The sequence below is a fragment of the Myotis brandtii genome, unplaced genomic scaffold, assembly GCF_000412655.1.
Source record: "Myotis brandtii unplaced genomic scaffold, ASM41265v1 scaffold1914, whole genome shotgun sequence".
NCBI classification, from domain to species: Eukaryota; Metazoa; Chordata; class Mammalia; order Chiroptera; family Vespertilionidae; genus Myotis; species Myotis brandtii.
This window is the reverse complement of record NW_005357125.1, coordinates 60,513-78,584: the sequence shown is the minus strand read 5'-3', so window position 1 is coordinate 78,584 and position 18,072 is coordinate 60,513. Positions and strand designations below refer to the sequence as shown.

Genomic DNA, 18,072 nt, shown 5'->3' with positions numbered 1-18,072 from the left:
AGAACCCCATCACTGGGTTTGGTAAAGGCTCCAGTGTAGTGACCTATGAAGGACAATCCTGGCACGACTACTGCTTCCACTGCAAAAAAAATGCTCCATGAATCTGGCCAACAAGCGCTTTGTTTTCCATCAGGAACATGTGTACTGTCCCGACTGTGCCAAAAAGCTGTAAAGTGACAGGGGCTCCTGTCCTGCAAAATGGAATTGAGTCTTGTTATTTGTGTCCTCGCCCTCTGCCCTATACCACCCATAGGGAAAGAGCGGCCTTTCACCTCTTCCAAGTTCTTCCTGTCTTTTCTCCCATTGTACAGTATTACTCAAATAAGGGCACAGTGATCATTCTAGAATTTAGCAAAACCAACTCTGCAGCAAAGCTAATTTTGCAATGGCTGCATTAAAAAATGAACACTTAGATTGACTCTTCTGCATGTTTATCATAGAGCAGAAAAGTGCTAACCATTTAGCTGCTTAGTGATGTAAGCAACAAGCCTAAGCAATAAAGCCCCCACTGAGATGCCCTTTGTGACTCAGCTGGGACCCACCGTGTCTTCACACAACACACAAGAGTTGTAGCGGCTGCTTCAACTCGCTGCTCACCCTGTGTTCTGTGAGCAGAAAGAGAATTTACCGAAATGCAGGGTTTAACTTCCTCATCAAAACCTTCCTTCTGTTCTTTGGTGCTTTGATCGACTAATACCAATTTCTAGAAAATTAACATTTGAACTTAGCTGTGATGCTAAACTGACCTTTCCCCCCGTACTAACATTTGAGTTCCCCGTGTGCCGTGTTTCCTGAACGTTCCTACTTTCAAGCACGGAACATGCAGGTGATGTGGAAAGTGTAGGCAGATCTGAGAGAATGAGCCTGTTTCAGAGGAACACCGTCACAGTGAATACTTCTGGAAGCTTAACAAAACTAACCCAGCTGTTGGGTGTGTGTTTTTTGATTAATACTATTTTGTTTTAATTAATTGCAAATAGACTATGGGTTTGGAGACTTGCATGAAAACATTTTAGCCCCCTCGAACGTTCCTGCAGTTTGAAATCATCCTGTAGAAGTAACCATAAATCTCTAGAGGGGTAGCTGAGCAGGCATCAGGACGGTCATTGACATGGATGTGACATTTCCAAACAGTGGCAAGTTGAATCCCTTGTAACATAGTAGTGGTTGCTCTTTTGTTGATTTGTTAAAGAGGCTCACCAATGTCTCTCGCAATTCTTAGGACTGTTCCTCAAGAGCTTAGCTTGATTTCTCAGGAAGTGGGGAGGTCACTGTCCTCATAGGCAGATTTCCATGTAGTGCTTGCCTGAGATGCTGGATCACCAACTTTCTGTATTCTATCTAATTGTTATCCTATATAATAAAGAGCTAATATGCAAATGGTCATCATGCCCTCACACAGTAATGGCTCAGACGCTCAACATTGGGGAGAGAGGAATAGGGACCAGCCAGGCACAAATGAGCTCGCGAGAGAGGAATGGGGACCAGCCAGGCTGTGGCCTGGGAGAGGGACGAGCCGCACACCCTGCGGTCCCGGGCACCAGCAGCTGTACCTGTGCCTGTGGCCCAGGAGAGGGACAAGGCATCCGCCCCGCAGTCCCAGGTTCCAGCACCTGCAGCTATGGCCCAGGCAAAGTCGCCTGCCCATGGTCCCCTGTGGCTGTGGCCAGCCCGGGTCCTGGGTACCTGCAACCAGCCAGAGGAGGGAATCCTGGGTCCCAGGTATGGGGCGAGGCAGAGGAGGGTAGGGGTGCTCAGGCCAGCAGGGGAGCAGTTAGGGGCAATCAGGCAGGCAGGCAGAGATGGTTAGGGGTGATCAGGCAGGCAGAGGGGGTTAGGGGTGATCAGGCAGGCAGAGGGGGTTAGGGGTGATCAGGCAGGCAGAGGGGTTAGGGGTGATCAGGCTGGCAGGCAGGTGAGCGGGTAGGAACCAGCGATCCCCGATTGTGAGAGGCAGTCAGACATCCCCTGAGGGGTCCGGATTGGAGAAGACCCCCCCTCACCCATGCATGAATTTCATGCACTGGGCCTCTAGTATTACATAATAGAATGGGATGATATCAAAGTGAACATGTAATGACAATACATATTAACATTCTTGTAGCTATGGTTAGAGAAGCCGATGCCTCATTTCTACATTTTGTCATTAGCTAATATCATCTAACGTTTCAGTGTATCCTTACAGAAATAAAAGTAGCATATAAATAAATAAAAAACTTATTGATTGTGCACTTTACATATGTTTAGTTTATTATAAATCTGTTAATAAAAGAAAATGTCTCTTGTTTTTCTAGGAATGATAGAGATTTTTTAAAAATAAATTGGTGCTAGATTATGTGTCATAGGATGCAAAGGCTAAACTGTGGGAGAAAGTAGTAAAAACATTGAAAATAGAATATTTCTAATTCCATTTGTTTCTGTTCAGTGATATTTCCATACCTGGCTCAGTTTGTTTTAGAATTGATTGTCGTTCGTTTTTGATCCTGTATGTTTCTGCATTATAGCATAGTGTAACAGAATTAAGAAGAGTTCATCAATAAAAGGTTTGTATTTTAGTGAAAAAAAAATCAACTATTTTTCCCTCTGGGCCATCCTACTCATGAATCTAACAAATACAAAATAAAGGTATTAAGCTATCCTTTGGTAGAGAAAAGATGAAGAAATAACTAATTCAGGAACTGATACTTAATTGTAGACTAGGTCACAGAAAAGACCACCCAATTTCTAATTACTTTCTAATGTGAAGATATAGGGTGTGTGTGTGTGTGTGTGTGTGTGTGTGTGTGTGTAAGCGAGAGAGTCTGGAGAGAGACCACGATTTCAAAGACCACCAAGTGATCACTTTTAACATTGAGAACGTGCGTTTCTGGATTCCAGTATGACCTTTCCCTTTTTCAGTTTCTTCATGGCTGTTTCCCATGCATGCTTCCCCTTTATTGCCCTCTATCTGCAGTTGGGCAACTCTTCTCTGTTCTATCTTCTATGCAGCTTTAGGAGGGCGAGGGAATGATGGCACTGATGTAGAGAGGGTTCCCAAGGTTTGGAAAGGAGCAAAACTTTAAAATAAAAAAAGAAGAGGGACCAAAGGCTGGTTGGGAGGCTTTGGACAAGATAAGTGAAAAAACGTAGACAGCCCTAACTGGTTTGGCTCAGTGGATAGAGCGTCGGCCTTTGGACTAAAGGGTCCCAGGTTCGATTCCCGTCAAGGGCATATACCTTGGTTGTGGGCCCATCCCCAGTAGGGGGTGTGCAGGAGGCAGCTGATCGATGTTTCTCTCTCATCTCTCTCTCTCATCGATGTTTCTAACTCTCTATTCCTCTCCCTTCCTCTCTGTAAAAAATCAATAAAATAAATATTTTTTTAAAGAAAAAATGTAGACAGAGATAGAGTCAAAACTTTTGTTATAAAGGTATCAGGCAACTGGGGCCCCACTTTCTCTAAAGAGCTCTACAGTCAGCTAATGCCTGTTCTCAGGGCTCTCACAGTTTGCAACCAAGTGAGGAAGAATAGCTTAAATTCCAGAAGAGAATTCAAAGATGGGCTCCTCCCTTTCTTCCGGAGCCTTCAAATTCATTGTGCTCTCAACAAAGTCGCCTTCTTCTGACATATACTGTTTGCAGTTAATATGCAGCTCTCGGCAAAAGGGTTTCCATTTTGTATATATACACAGGTGTCTGAAGGATTCCTCTGGGAAAGAGCTCTGAATCTAAACCTGTAGGTGGGGACACAAAAGAAAAGTAGATTACTGCCACCTTGTGGCAGGAATGTGGTCCTGTCTCAAAGTTTCAAATCTGTAATAAAAGAGGGAAGGAAAACTCCAAGGAAGGGTCGTCTCCAGAGGAGACTCTCAGAAGTCCCCAAGCTTCTCTCTGGCAAGAAGAGCACATTGTGGGGGATGCTGCGGCAACTTCACTAGTGGGTTCAGCAAAGAAGGGAAAACTTACACGTTGGGCATCAAAGGAGAGCCATCCTCCCAGCTCCACGAGGAGCTTGGATTCCTCTTACTTAACCCCGTCCAGAAGGGGGAGCTGGAATGAGCAGTGAGTTGTTTGATGAAGTCCTGTGAGGAGCAACATTTCTGAGTTGGTGTTGGAGTTCAGTGTTTTACAGAGTCACAAAACTAAAGAACCAAATGAGATCTTTGGCATCTTCTTGGTGGTTTTACAGAAAGGTTTACTGAAAACTATAGATACTCCATAACCTGTCCATCAAAGGTCATGTATGGAATCCATGGCTAGGCTAGGACATAGGTATTCTGATTCTCAAACAAGGGCTCCTCCACCCAGGTCCTAAACCTGATTTATTTTCCTCTAAACCAGTGGTTCTCAACCTTCCTAATGCCACGACCCTTTAATACAGTTCCTCATGTTGTGGTGACCCCCAACCATAAAATTATTTTCATTGCTACTTCATAACTGTAATTTTGCTACTGTTATGAATCGTCATGTGAATATCTGATATCCAGGATGTATTTTCATTGTTACAAATTGAACATAATTAAAGCATAGTGGTTAATCACAAAAACAATATGTAATTATATATGTGTTTTCTGATGGTCCAAAGGGGTCGCGACCCACAGGTTGAGAACCATTGAGAGAAACCAATATACCACCCTAACACACATCCATAAAAACTCACCAGATCATATGTGCTATTAATTATCAGCATCTGGGCATCCAAAGACAAGCAGTTCTCCCGGCTTTTTTCCCAATTAAATGAACTAGAGGAAAATTGGTAACAGTTTTTTTCATGCCAGAGCCAATCTTGGGGACAAGGACCTAGGAAGTGTAGAATATCTCATCAGTGGAGTTATGCCTGAGGAAAATATTTCCATAATTCTTTAAAAACATTTTTTCCTATAATTCTTAAATCAAGTGTCCCCTCAGAATTCATACCATCTCTTCTTAGATTATACCCAGACTCTGCAAATACCTCCCTTTTCTAAAGCAAAAGAAAAAGCATTCTGATTTTAGTAAATTAAATTAGAAGTAAGGCTGCTAAAAAGCAAAGCTTGGGCTGTGATGTAATTTTAGAATCTGCTCTATTTTTTTAAAGTTAAGTTTGGAATAATGGAAGTGAACAGTAGGGAAGTGAATACTTAATAGCCAGTCTGCTATTAAAAGTTATGCTTATGTATTTTAAAACTTCATGTCTTTGAATAGTGGGTTTAGGCTTAAATACTATGCCTCCTTATTTAAGACACATGCTGTATATGTAGTAGCCCATAGGTGGCTCTTGAGTACTTGAATCATGGCTAGTCTGCATTAAGATGTGCTATTAGTGTAAAACACAGGCATGATTTTGAAAATTTAGTATGAAAAAATCATATGAAATATCCCATTAGTAATTTTTATACTCACTAGTGTTCAAAAACTATTTCAGCACTAGCTGGTTTGGTTCAGTGGATGGAGCGTCAGCCTGTGGACTGAAGGGTCCCGGGTTCCATTCAGGGCAAGGGCACATGCCGGTTTGCAGGCTCGACACCCAGTAAAGGGTGTGCGGGAGGCAGCCGATCAATAATTTTCTCTCATCATTGATATTTCTCTCTCTTTCCCTCTACCTTCCTCTTTGAAATCAACAAAAATATATTTTTAAAAGTAAAAATAAAATGTTTAAAAAATTTAAAAAAAATAAGAGCTATTTCAAATATATTGGGTGAAATAAAATGTTACTAAAGTTAATTTTATGTTTCATCTTAATTTTTAAGTGTGGTTACTAGAATATTTAATGTTGCATATGTGACAATACTATATTTCTATTAAATAAAGATGTTTTAGCCCTAGCTGGATTGTCTCAGTGGGTAGAGTGTCAGCCTGTAGCCTGAAGGGTCCTGGGTTCAATTCTGGTCAAGGGCACATGCCCGGGTTGCAGGCTCTATCCCCAGTGTGTGGCATGCAGAAGGCAGCCAATTAATGGTTCTCTCTCATCATTCATTGATGTTTCTATTTCTCTCTCCCTCCCCCTTCCTCTCTGAAATCAATAAAAATATATTTAAAAAATAAAATAAAGTTACACTTTAAATTAAAAAAAATAAAGATGTTCTAGGGAGAACAATATATTGACATAAAGTGAGCATCTTAATTTCAGTAAGATTTCAGAAAACAGGGAGTTTTCAGTTGCAAAATCCTCAGAGTCCAAAAACCTCAACTGAAGACTTAGGCAATAGGCAATATTTGTCAATGTCTATGTGTTTAGTTAACAACACCTGGCATTCACCAGGCACTTTCCTCCCTAGCTGCCCTGGCCCTTCACCCCTGTGGTTCTCACAGGCATGGCCACCAGCCCTGAGCAATTAGGCAGGATATATTTTTTAAATAAGTTTTTTTTTAATTGATGTCAGAGAGAGGAAATGAGAGGGAGAGAGGGATAGAAAATCAGTTATCCATGACTGGCGTCTCTGGGAGATGGCTCTGCATAGTCCTGATGTAAATTTAATCCCATGCAACTTATAAAAACAAAAATGTTTTTATAGATCCACCTGTGAAATAAATCTTTGGCTGGAATGTAGCTATGTCTGCTTATATAAACATTCGTATCCTTGATATACTAGCCTTCTTCCTTTAAGCCTTCTTTGACATGGGGTATTCTTTTATTTCCTTGATAACTCCCTTCTTAAAGAGATTAAATATGTTTGACAAAAGCTAAAGATTATTTTGTCTAAAAATTTCGGCTGATTTTGGAAGTTTAAATAACCTTATACCCTGCCAGTTTTGTTCAGTGGTTGAGCATCAACCTATGAACCAGGAAGTCACGGTTTCTTTCCCAGTCAGGGCACATGCCTGGGTTGTGGACCTGATCCCCAGTAGGGGGAAGGGGGGGGGGGGGGCGGGGGGCAACTTTTTTTTTGGGGGGCAGGAGGCAACCGATCAATGATTTTTTCTCATCATTGATGTTTCTATCTCTCTCTCCCTCTCCCTTCCTCTCTGAAATCAACAAAAATATATTTTAAAAATTAAATAACCTTATCAATGTTAAAGGGATTAATAAACTGCAAAACTTTATACAAAAGAAGTTATTATCATTTAACTTATCTGGGTTTCAAGTTTTCATCTATAAAATAAAGAAATCTGTGGCTATCCGTGGACTGTTATTACTTAATATCTAAAGAAATCACATGGTTAAGATTAACTGAGCTATACAAGCAAGAACTGGAGATACCTTTTTTTACTAGTAGTTTTTACCTGTAGTTATTAATGCTTAGAGTAGGACTCATTCAATGCCTTCAAGGAAGCAACATACTTCATTTCACACCCTCTAATTCTCCTTATGACTAAAAGCATATGCCCGACTTAATTACATATTATAGGAAGGCGAAATAAATCAGATAATTTCTGTAACAACCTGAGTTCACATTGTCATCTCCTTCTTGTAGATGCTACTATTTCTACCCACCTCCTAGAGTCTGAGTCAATTATATAGCTGAGATCAATTCAATTCTTCTCATATAAACTAACTTCCTGGGCCCGTTATATTTTTGTCTAATTTGAAGTATCTACCTAACACTTCCAAGCCAGTGTAGCTTCATTGATTCAATTTAAATTGATGTAGTACACTTTAAGAAATTTTGCTATAGAACAAAGCTAATGCAGAGGTAGGAGTTCCAGGGACAAAGGAGATTGTTTAGGAAAAAAAAAATGACTGAGATACATTGGAATGAAAGCAGATAAGAATCTGTGGCAAGGGGTAAGGGAAGAAGGATTCTTCCAGAAAAATCTCAAAACTAGAATTTTAAAATGGAAGAAGACTCTTATGAGGAAAGCAAACTTAAATTCAACAAAAGTGTGCTTTATGAAATCAGGCATCTCAAGAACTTGAGGGAGGATAGGGTGGGGATGACAGAAATAGAGAACTTCTGGTGTAGAACATTATGAAATGAAGTTATAACATTATGTAAATAACTAGAGGCCTGGTGGATGGATTCGTGCACCGTTGGGGTCCCTCGGCCTGGCCTGTGGGGACCTGGCCAAAACCAGTTCTCCTGAGGGGTCCTGGATTGCGAGAGGGTGCAGGCCAGGCACCGGGCCTCTAGTATGCATATAAGATCTTTGATTAATCTCTTCCCACCCTCCCCACTTCTCTCTGAGATTCATCCGTCTGTTCCATGTTTCCATGCCTATGATTTCCGCTCCTGCGTTGATCACCTGCACCCCTGGTGGTCAGTGCACATCCTAGCTACTGGGCAGACAGTGGAATGGTTGGCCAGTTGGCTGGTTGCTTAAGCTTTTGTATATATAGATGATACATATATCAATATGCCAATTTTGTGCCTAGAGGCTTTTCCAAAAGAGAGTTAAGATTAATTAGAGGAGCTTCCAACTTTATACCTGAAAAATTTGCTGCCTTTTTCAGAGCTTCTTGGAGATTGAGGTTCTGGTGATGAAGTTCCATTTGTTTTTTGGATTGCTCGTCCAGCTCCTGGGTAAGGTTTTCATTCATTTCCTTGAGTTTCCTCTGTAATTCACGGAAAGCCTTTTCCTCTTGTTTCTGGGCTAAACTCTGTCCCTCCAGTATATTTTCCTGGTGAGTAAGGTTTTCTTGCTGTTGCTTTAGAAGATCAGACACCTGGGATACTAAATTACAGCTGGGTTAAGAAAGATTTCATTTCTAATCCCCAATAAAAGTCCCTCCACTAGATATTTAAGTAATCAAAGAACTAAATCAAATAATCTATTTTGATAACAGATAAATTGCTGGAGAATGACCAAAAGTTACTCAACCATTATGGATTTGCAAGTTCTTTGACATTCCTATAGTATTTTTTTTTATATCAGGAACTGTCACAGACACTTGTGATTTAAAAAAATCATCAAGGTTTTACTTGTTACTGAGAGTTACACACAAGTTAAAAGCAATACCACGATAAGTATCAATGGCACTAATAAAATGTAGACAATCTAGAAATAGTCACCAACCAGAATTAATGACTATTAGTAGGAAAATCATTAATCATTTACTATATTTGTGTCTTCATTCTTCTGTCATCTCTTTCTACATTTTCTAGACTTCCTGATTTTATTCAAGAACTAAGATACCCTTTTTTGAGACACCTTCCTGCAGGACTATTTTAAGTGGCTATGTCACAAGAGTCTCAAACTTTTTTTTTTTTTTTTTTTTGCCACAGCATATTTTAGGAAGGGTGGAGATGCAATAAAAGTTGTGAAATCAAACAGGCAAAAAAAATGTTAAGGGTCAAATATCTCAGTTCTAGAAGCTTGATGATTCAGTAACAAAGTAGTCTCCTTGCCTTGCAGGCCAGGTTTGAGCTTGTTGTAAAGTAATCAGAGCCTCAGAGTAAGACTCTTCCAATCACCACCACTGGTCAAAGACACTTCTCCCATCATCAGGAAAGGCCTTAGTGTTACATCAATTGAAACGTAAATGGTTGTGACCCTAAACAATTGAAAAACAAATAGCACTTGAAACGCCTTAATACCTGGGTCTAGGCAGCCGAAATAACTCAGATCTACAATCTCAATACACAGGCGGATGAAGTGGGTACTCGACATCATTTTCTTTCCTTCTTGGCCACTTTCATCCTTCTTTCATTTCTTTTCCCCAGAAATAACCTCTTTCCAATATATCCATACAAGAAATTTGAAGTATTTTATTAAAATGTTGTACTTATTAAAACTGTTTCCAGTTCTTAACTTTAAATAGGTATTTAATCATCTCTATTAAAACTCAACAGTAGCTAAATGAGGTTTCTTTTACTTTTGGGTCTCTCAGATGATCTTGTGGATAATTAACTTCAAATTATTTTCGCCCTCATTGTTTTAGGATTTACGTAGGCTCTATCTATGAAGCTATGAAAATTACTCAAAACAAAAACCTACAATTCATAATCTTCATTCCATGTCACAATTTGAGAGACTAGAACAATATACCCATTCATCTTCCCACACATCTAAAAACAGTTTTCTTAAAATGTATCTAAGTCAAGGTTGTTTATAGGTATTCTGAAACCAATTTACAAACCATGTTTATAAACTCTCATCTTTTCCCTCCTTGTGCCACTTCCTTGTGTGGGCACTTACATTGCACTGCCAGCATTATGATGGTCACCAGTAAACCCAGACAAAGGATCCCTAGCGTCACAGCCACAGGGCACCACCGCTGAGAAGAAAGACAACGAAGACCTAGAATGACAGAGAACAGAATCAGAAAAACAGAAAAGATAGAAGCAAGTAATCAAATCATTCTTTGGATCTTGTCTACTGGTATACCTGGTACTTTGTATTACTTACTTTTAGTCCTCCCAAAGACTCTGCAAATAATGCACTATCCATATTTACAGATGAAAAATCTGGACAATTAAAGAACTTAAATAATTTACTGCCACACAACTGACACAATTGAAGATCCAGGATTCAATACCAGATATTTGACCCTAAGTATCTGATTCTAAAGCTTGTACTTTGTCTACTCCCCCTGACAATGAAATTCTCAGTCCAGCTTGGTTAGATCAACTTGTTTTCAATGTAGGCCAAATCTGTGTGTGCGTGTGCACACACGCGCGCGCACACACACACACAGTGTTTTATAAAACACTAGAGGCCCGGTGCATGAAATTTGTGCACTGGGGGTGGGTATCCCTCAGCCCAGCCTGCATCCTCTCCAATCTGGGACCCCTTGGGGGATGTCTGACTGCTGGTTTAGGCCCGATCCCTGTGAGACATCCCTCTCACAATCTGGGACTGCTGGCTCCCAACTGCTCTCCTGCCTGCCTGCCTGATTGCCCCTAACTGCTTCTGCCTGCCAGCCTGATCACTCCCTAACCACTCCCTGCCAGCCCGATCACCCCCAACTGCCTTCCCCTGATCACCCGGTCACCCTCAACTGCCCTCCCCTGCCGGCCTGGTCGCCCCTAATTGCCCTCCCCTTCTGGCCTGGTCACCCCTAATTGCCCTCCCCTGCAAGCCTGGTCACCCCCAACTGCCCTCCCGTGTTGGCATGGTCACCCCTAACTGCCCTTCCTGCTGGCTTGATCACCCACAACTGCCCTCCCCTGCTGGCCATCTTGTGGCTGTGGGCACCACCATCTTTGAGGGTGTGGCAGTCAATTAGCATATTCCCTCCTTATTGGCTGTGGGCGCCGCCATCTTTGCGATGGCATGAAGGTCAATTAGCATATTCCCTCTTTATTAGGATAATATATATATGAATATCTGATGTTAAGCAATAAGCTTTAATCAATTAACTGGTATCATCTCAAAGAATTACAACATAATTTTGTGCTATTCAACTCTTCATTAAAATTACATCTTGGAACTGAGATTACTGGGCAAAGAAAACTGGAAATGAAACCTCAATATTCATTTGACTTATATTAATTCCATGTTCTATATTTACACCAGCTGTGGCCCTTTTGTTATAAGAAAAATATTCACGAGGAAAGAAGAAGCAAAATTATGTAACTCACACCGTTTTTTGACAAAAATCGTGCACCTATGGATGAGGACAGTGGGTGGGGAGTGAGGGCGGAGGGTGGGGCGGGAACTGAGAGGAGGGGAGTTATGGGGGGGAAAAAAAGAGGAACAAATGTAACCTGAACAATAAAGATTTAATTATAAAAAAAAAAAGAAAAATATTCACTATTAATATAGAAGCAAAATTATGTAACTCACATATTTGTGTATGACTAATTATGCATTCTACCACTAAAAAAGCACAGATATTTTGGTTTAGCAGGAAAACATCTCATATAATGTATTTGGACTTCTCATCTTGTGAGATAAATAAGTAAGGCACTGATGTTACCTTGTATATGCAAATAAGCAAACTGAAAAGTTTAGTGACTTGCTAAGATCACACAGACATTAAGACCCTACTTAGGTCTTTATCCAGTGTAAACATGTAATGATATCAATCAATCAATCAATGATCAAATATATTCACAGAGTTCTCTCATGTGTCAAAAGCATTTCTGGATGATGTGAGAGAGGAGAGAAAATGGCAGCCAAATAGGCAGACCTTTTTTTTTTTTTTAATGCATTTTTTAAAATTCATTTCAGAGAGAGGAAGGGTGAGGGAGAGAGGTAGAAACATCAATGAGAGAGAATCGTGGATAGGCAGACCTTTCTTGTACCTCTTTCAAGGGCAAGACTGGAAATAAAGCTAAAGTGAGGAACATACACCTGGAATTACCAACTGAAGGCCAGCTGAGGAGGACACTTGTATGAAGAAGGACAGAAAACACCTGGAGACCAGTAGGAAGGGCAAAGTCTTGAGAGGGGCTGACCCAGCAGGCCTGCGGCAGGCCAAGAGTGAGGAAGGATCACTACTGGAGGGTCTTTTCCCTTAGAAGACAAAGGCCCAGAACCCAATCTGGGCTCCACAACTCGGAGCACCACACCCAAGACCAGTGGCCCATGTAATATCCAGCCATGAAAGGCGACAGGGCTGTTGGCTGCAGTGGAGTCCAGAGCCCATAGACCCGAGCCAGTCGGAGAGAAAACCTGTTTCTGTCCCCACCCCTCGCCCCAGAGCATAAGAATTTTCATTTGTAGCTACTTACCCAAGGCTTTGGTGCAGGGATTGCGGCGTGGACTCGAGGTGACTAAGGAGAGGGTGGAGAGGGAAGCACTGGGGGGAGACATGGAAAAGCAGCCGTCGGGAGTGCTGCACTCCGTCACAGGCTCCCAACCCGAAAGGGCCATTTTTTTCCTGAGAGGGGCTAGCTGCTCCCAATAGCTGAAGCTCAGGAAAAGGAAAAACTCTTCCCTAGGTGATATAGCCGGCCCCACCCTCAGGAGCCCTGACTGCCACACCCTGCAGCTTGACGTTTGCAAAGGAGAATGCAGCAGAGGCCAAGCCTAAGGGTTTGAAAAGTCTCAGGGAGTGTCTGTGACTGGGTTGGGGGTGGGACCATCTGCCCCATTATCCCCAGAACCTGACTGGGGCCGCCCCCATGCGGGAGAGCTGATAGAAACTCCAGGTTTCCAGCTGATCTCACTGGATTGCATACGAGGGTCTCTGCCCAGCCAAGGGCAGAGTAATATTCCGAGCTACTCCTAGAGGAGTAGCTCTGGGACAGTGAAACATATTTACCACTTGCCCTGAAATATGAACAGCACCTCCCCCTTATGGGATGCCCGGAGGTCTAGATTCCTGATTCTGACTAAAGTCCTTTCAGGAACAGATTTTTCAGTGATTAAGAATGACGCTGTCAAGCAAAGGCAGGCAGAGGCAGAGCCTGGAAAGCCTGGGGAAGCTTACTGGCCCAGACCTGCACCCCATGCTGCTAACAAACCTACTTTATAGGGCAGCTTGACTCCTTCTGCATGCAGCCAAGTCCTATGGAGACAGACGTAAACTGTGGGTCACTTGGAACTTCAAGCAGGTTGGTGGAAGCCAAAGGAGGACAGTTTCTGACAGTGGTTAGTACCTAAGTATCTCCCAGGAAGCCCAGAATTGGCAGACAGAGCAGTCAGTCAGTCATCAGAAGAGCAGGATCCAAAGAGAGATACCAGGAGGCACTAAACTCTGTTGAGATGAATACCATTTCACTTTTTTTCTTTCTCCCTCCGCCCCCCCTGCCCCGCCATTAAAACACATGGTGGCTAAATAGCATGGTATTAAACAATGAATGTGTTACCAAAGAGATCAAGGAAGAAATAAAAAAACTTCCGGGAAACAAATGAAAATGAACACACAACAACCCAAAATCTATGGGACACAGTGAAAGCAGTCATGACAGGGAAGTTCATAGCATTACAGGCCCACCTCAAAAAACAAGAAAAACTTCTGATAAATGATTTAACCCTACAACTTAAATAATTAGAAAGAGAATAACAAGAAAATCCCAGAGTAAGTAGAAGGAAGGAAATAAAGATCAGAGTGGAAATAAATGACATGGAGACTAAAATACAAAAAGATCAGTTAACAAGATTAATTATAGTCAAACTCATCGAGAAATAAAGAGAAAGAACCCAAATTAAAAAAAAAATCAAAAAGAAGAGGTGAAGTAACAGTTGACATTACAGAAATACAAATGATCATAAAAAAATACTATGAACATGCCCGACTGGCATGGTTCAATGGTTGAGCATCAACCTATGAACCAGGAGGTCATGGTTCGATTTCAGGTTGTTGGCTTGATTCCTAATGTGGGATGTGCAGGATGCAGGCAATCAATGATTCCCTCTCATCATTGATGTTTCTATCTCCCTTTCTCTCTGAAATCAATAAAAATATTTTTTAAAATGCTATGAACAATTATATTCCAACAAGTTGAACAAACCTGGACAAAATGGACATATTCCTAGAAAATACAATCTTCCAAAACTCAAACAGAAAAAAATGGGAAAACCTAAAAAGGCTGATAACTACTGATGAATTTGAAGCAGTAATTTAAAATCTTACAGCAAACAAAAGCCCTGAGACAGATGGATGGCTTCACAAGGGAGTTTTACCAAACATTCAAAGAACTAACTATACTCCTTAACTATTCCAAAAAATCCAAGAGGAAGTAACATTTCCAACCTTTTTTTATGAGACCAGCATTAGCCTAATTTCAAACCCAGATAAATACAATACAAAGAAAGAGAATTCTAGGCCAATATCCCTGATGAACATAGATGTTAAAATCCTCAACAAAATATTAGCTAATTGAATCCAGAAATACATTAAAAAGATCATACTCCGTGACCAAGTGGGATTTATTTCAAAGATGCAAGGCTGATACAATATTCACAAATCAATACATGTGATACATCACATAAACAAATTGGAAGACAAAAATCACATGATTATATCAATTGATACAAAAAAAGCATTTAATAAAATCCAACATCCTTTTTTTAAATATATTTTTTATTTATTTTTTACAGAGAGAAAGGGAGAAGGATAGAGAGTTAGAAACATCGATGAGAGAGAAACATCGATCAACTGCCTCCTGCACACCTCCTACTGGGGATGTGCCCACAACCAAGGTACATGCCCTTGACCAGAATCAAACCCGGGACCTTTCAGTCCACAGGCTGATGCTCTATCCACTGAGCCAAACCTGTTAGGGTCCAACATCCTTTTTTGATACAAACTCTCAACAAAGTGGGAATAGAGGGATCATACCTCAACATAATAAAGGCCTTATATGACAAACCTATAGCCAGCATCATACTCAATGGGCAAAAACTAAAACCATTTCCCCTAAGAACAGGAACAAGACAGGCACGTCCACTTTTACCACTCCTATTCAATATAGAACTGGAAGTCCTAGCCACCATGATCAGATAAGAAGAAAAAATGGCATCCAAATTGGAAAGGAGGAAGTAAAACTGTCATTATTTGCAGATGACATGATATTGTACACAGAAAACCCGAAAGGCTCCACCAAAAGGCTATGAGATGTAATAAATAAATTCAGCAATGTAGCAGTATACACAATTAACACCCAGAAATTGATGGCATTTTTATACACCAATAATGAACTCTCAGAAAGAGAAACTAAAAAAACAATCCCATTTACCATTGCAACAACAAAAAAAAATAAGATACTTAGAAATAAACTTAACCAAGGAGGTAAAAGACCTGTATTCAGAAAAATACAGAACATTGAAAAAAATAGGTAGAGGAAGATATTGTTTATTGGAAGAATATACTGTGTTCATGAATTGGTGGACCAAGACATAGAAGCATGGAACAGACTGATGAACTCCAGAGGGAAGGCAGAGGTGGGGTAGCTGGCCCACCCTCCTGCTGATCTGTGATCTGGTCGTGATGCCCTTGGTCGTTACACCTCAGGGCGTAACAGCTAATTAGCATATTCCTCTCTTATTATATAGGATATGCATAGCTCATGGACCCAAACAATAGCGTGGTGAAGGCCTCAGAGGGGCAGGTGCAGGGTGGATGGGGTCAATGAGAAAAAAACACAAAGGCTACATCTGTAATACTTTTAACAATAAAGATAAATTTTAAAATAAATGTCCATACTATCCAAAGCAATCCATAGATTCAAAGAAATACCTATTAAAATATTAACATCATATTTCACAGATCTAGAACAAACACTCCAAAAATTTATATGGAACCAAAAACACTCCGAATAACAGCAGCAATCTTGAGAAAGAAGAACAAAGTCAGAGGGATCACAATACCAGTTATACTACAAAGCCACTATAATCAAAATAGCCTGGTACTGGCACAAGAACAGGCATATATCAGTGGAACAGAACTAATCAGCTAATTAGCATATTCCTCTCTTATTATATAGGATATGCATAGCTCATGGACCCAAACAATAGCGTGGTGAAGGCCTCGGAGGGGCAGGTGCGGGGAGTATACATAAGAATATACTCAAGATGCATAAAAGACTTAAATGTAAGTTGCAAAACCATAAAAGTCTTAGAAGAAGATTTGGGTGATGAAACTCCTGAATTTTTAGAAGTCACAGGTCACACTCCAGGGCAGGGAAGGCACATGTCCCCATTTTCTATAGACCACCCTTTGTCCTGTCTCCTTGGTAAGTAGAGACCATTCATCCAACCCCTACTCACAGTAGTATTTTTCTAAACAGAAAGCAATCAGATCTTGTGCAGTAAGTGACCGATCTAAACAGGGTCTAAGAAAAGAATTTACTTCAAAATTGTAATAACAGTCAGGCATCAGTATTTACTACATGAATAATGAATGAATGAATGAATGAGCAAATGACTACTGTTAACTTGCAGGTTTACCTATTAATGCCAGTACTATTTTCATAGTTAAGTTTATCAGCGCAAATGTTAAATTATTCCATGTCCACACTTATTTTTGCTACTGAGAGAAATTTATGTTTTGTTTATGAAAACATGACCTGGAATTTCTTATCTAAATTTGTATGACTTCATTTGTATGAATTCCCTCTTTTATATTTTGTTCTCTCAGAATGGATATAAAATAAAAGGCAGTTTATGTAGATTGTCTGTGGATTTAGGATTATGAATTAATTTTTAATTAAGCAATTTAACCTACTGTGTATATCAAACAAATTATAATTTTTCAAGGCAGTGGGGTACAATAAAACATAATTTATACTAACTCATACTGAATATTACTTTATCTGCTTTGGATAATTTATGAAATGTATCCAGTTTTTGCAATGCCTTGAAGGCTATTATAAAAATTATCACTGAATACTCTGAGTGAATTCGCATTTTTTGAACCATCTGATGCATTGGGTTCTGAATAAATGGAATATTGTGATACAATCCTAGCTTTACCATTTACCAGCTGCATAAAGATGGGTAATTCAGTGGAACCCAATCCCTAGCTAGTCCTCTGTAAAAAGAAGATAATAATAATAATAATCTTAATCTCAAGGAGTGAAGATTCAGAGAAATAATGCATCTAAAGTGAATAGTGTAGGATGTAGTAAATGTTCAATAAAAGTTAGTTATCATCATTATCTACTACATCATCATGCAAAACAAGTTAGTCCATTCTTCATCTTTATCATCATCATCTCCATTGTATCCAAGTTGCTTAAGTTAGTCCATTCTTCATCTTTATCATCATCATCTCTATTGTATCCAAGTTGCTTTACTTTCTTTTTAAAAAAAAATTATTTTATTGATTTTTTTATTTTTACTTTCTTTTTTAAAAAAATTTATTTTATTGATTTTTTTTTATTTTTATTTTTTTACGGAGAGGAAGGGAGAGGAATAGAGAGTTAGAAACTTCGATGAGAGAGAAACATCAATCAGCTGCCTCCTGCACACCCCCTACTGGGGATGTGCCCAGAACCAAGGTACATGCCCTTGACCATAATTGACCCTGGAACCCTTCAGTCTCCAGGCCAACATTCCATCCACTGAGCCAAACTGGTTAAGGCTGCTTTTCTTTTAAGTAAATGTTTTTAATTCTATAGTTAAGTGTTTTAGCTCTTTAATCTTATATTCACTTAATACATTTTAAGGCTAATTCTGGGATTCATTCACCCCCTCCTTACCTTTAGCTTTCCCTCCATTTGTCCACTGATCAGGTTGATCCTTCATAGTCTTGCTCTTGAAGTCATCAAAAATCATACCCAAATTCATTCCAAGAATGAGAAAGTGAAGCAGTCAAGGACTTCTACAAAGTGAAAATGTCTG

The 18,072-nt window shown here is 40.1% G+C and overlaps 1 protein-coding gene across 1 annotated transcript; it reads right to left on the bottom strand.

Moving 5' to 3' along the window:
* Positions 1-3,305: 3,305 nt before the first annotated feature.
* On the bottom strand, positions 3,306-18,038 carry OLR1 (oxidized low density lipoprotein (lectin-like) receptor 1). The gene is made up of 6 exons (XM_005864857.2): positions 17,931-18,038; positions 10,036-10,137; positions 8,326-8,571; positions 4,640-4,779; positions 3,946-4,061; positions 3,306-3,713 (listed from the first exon to the last, which is right to left on the bottom strand). The coding sequence occupies exons 1-6, from the start codon at positions 18,016-18,018 to the stop codon at positions 3,572-3,574; spliced, it is 834 nt and encodes a 277-aa protein (XP_005864919.1). The 5' UTR covers positions 18,019-18,038; the 3' UTR covers positions 3,306-3,571.
* Between the last annotated feature and the right edge of the window lie 34 nt (positions 18,039-18,072).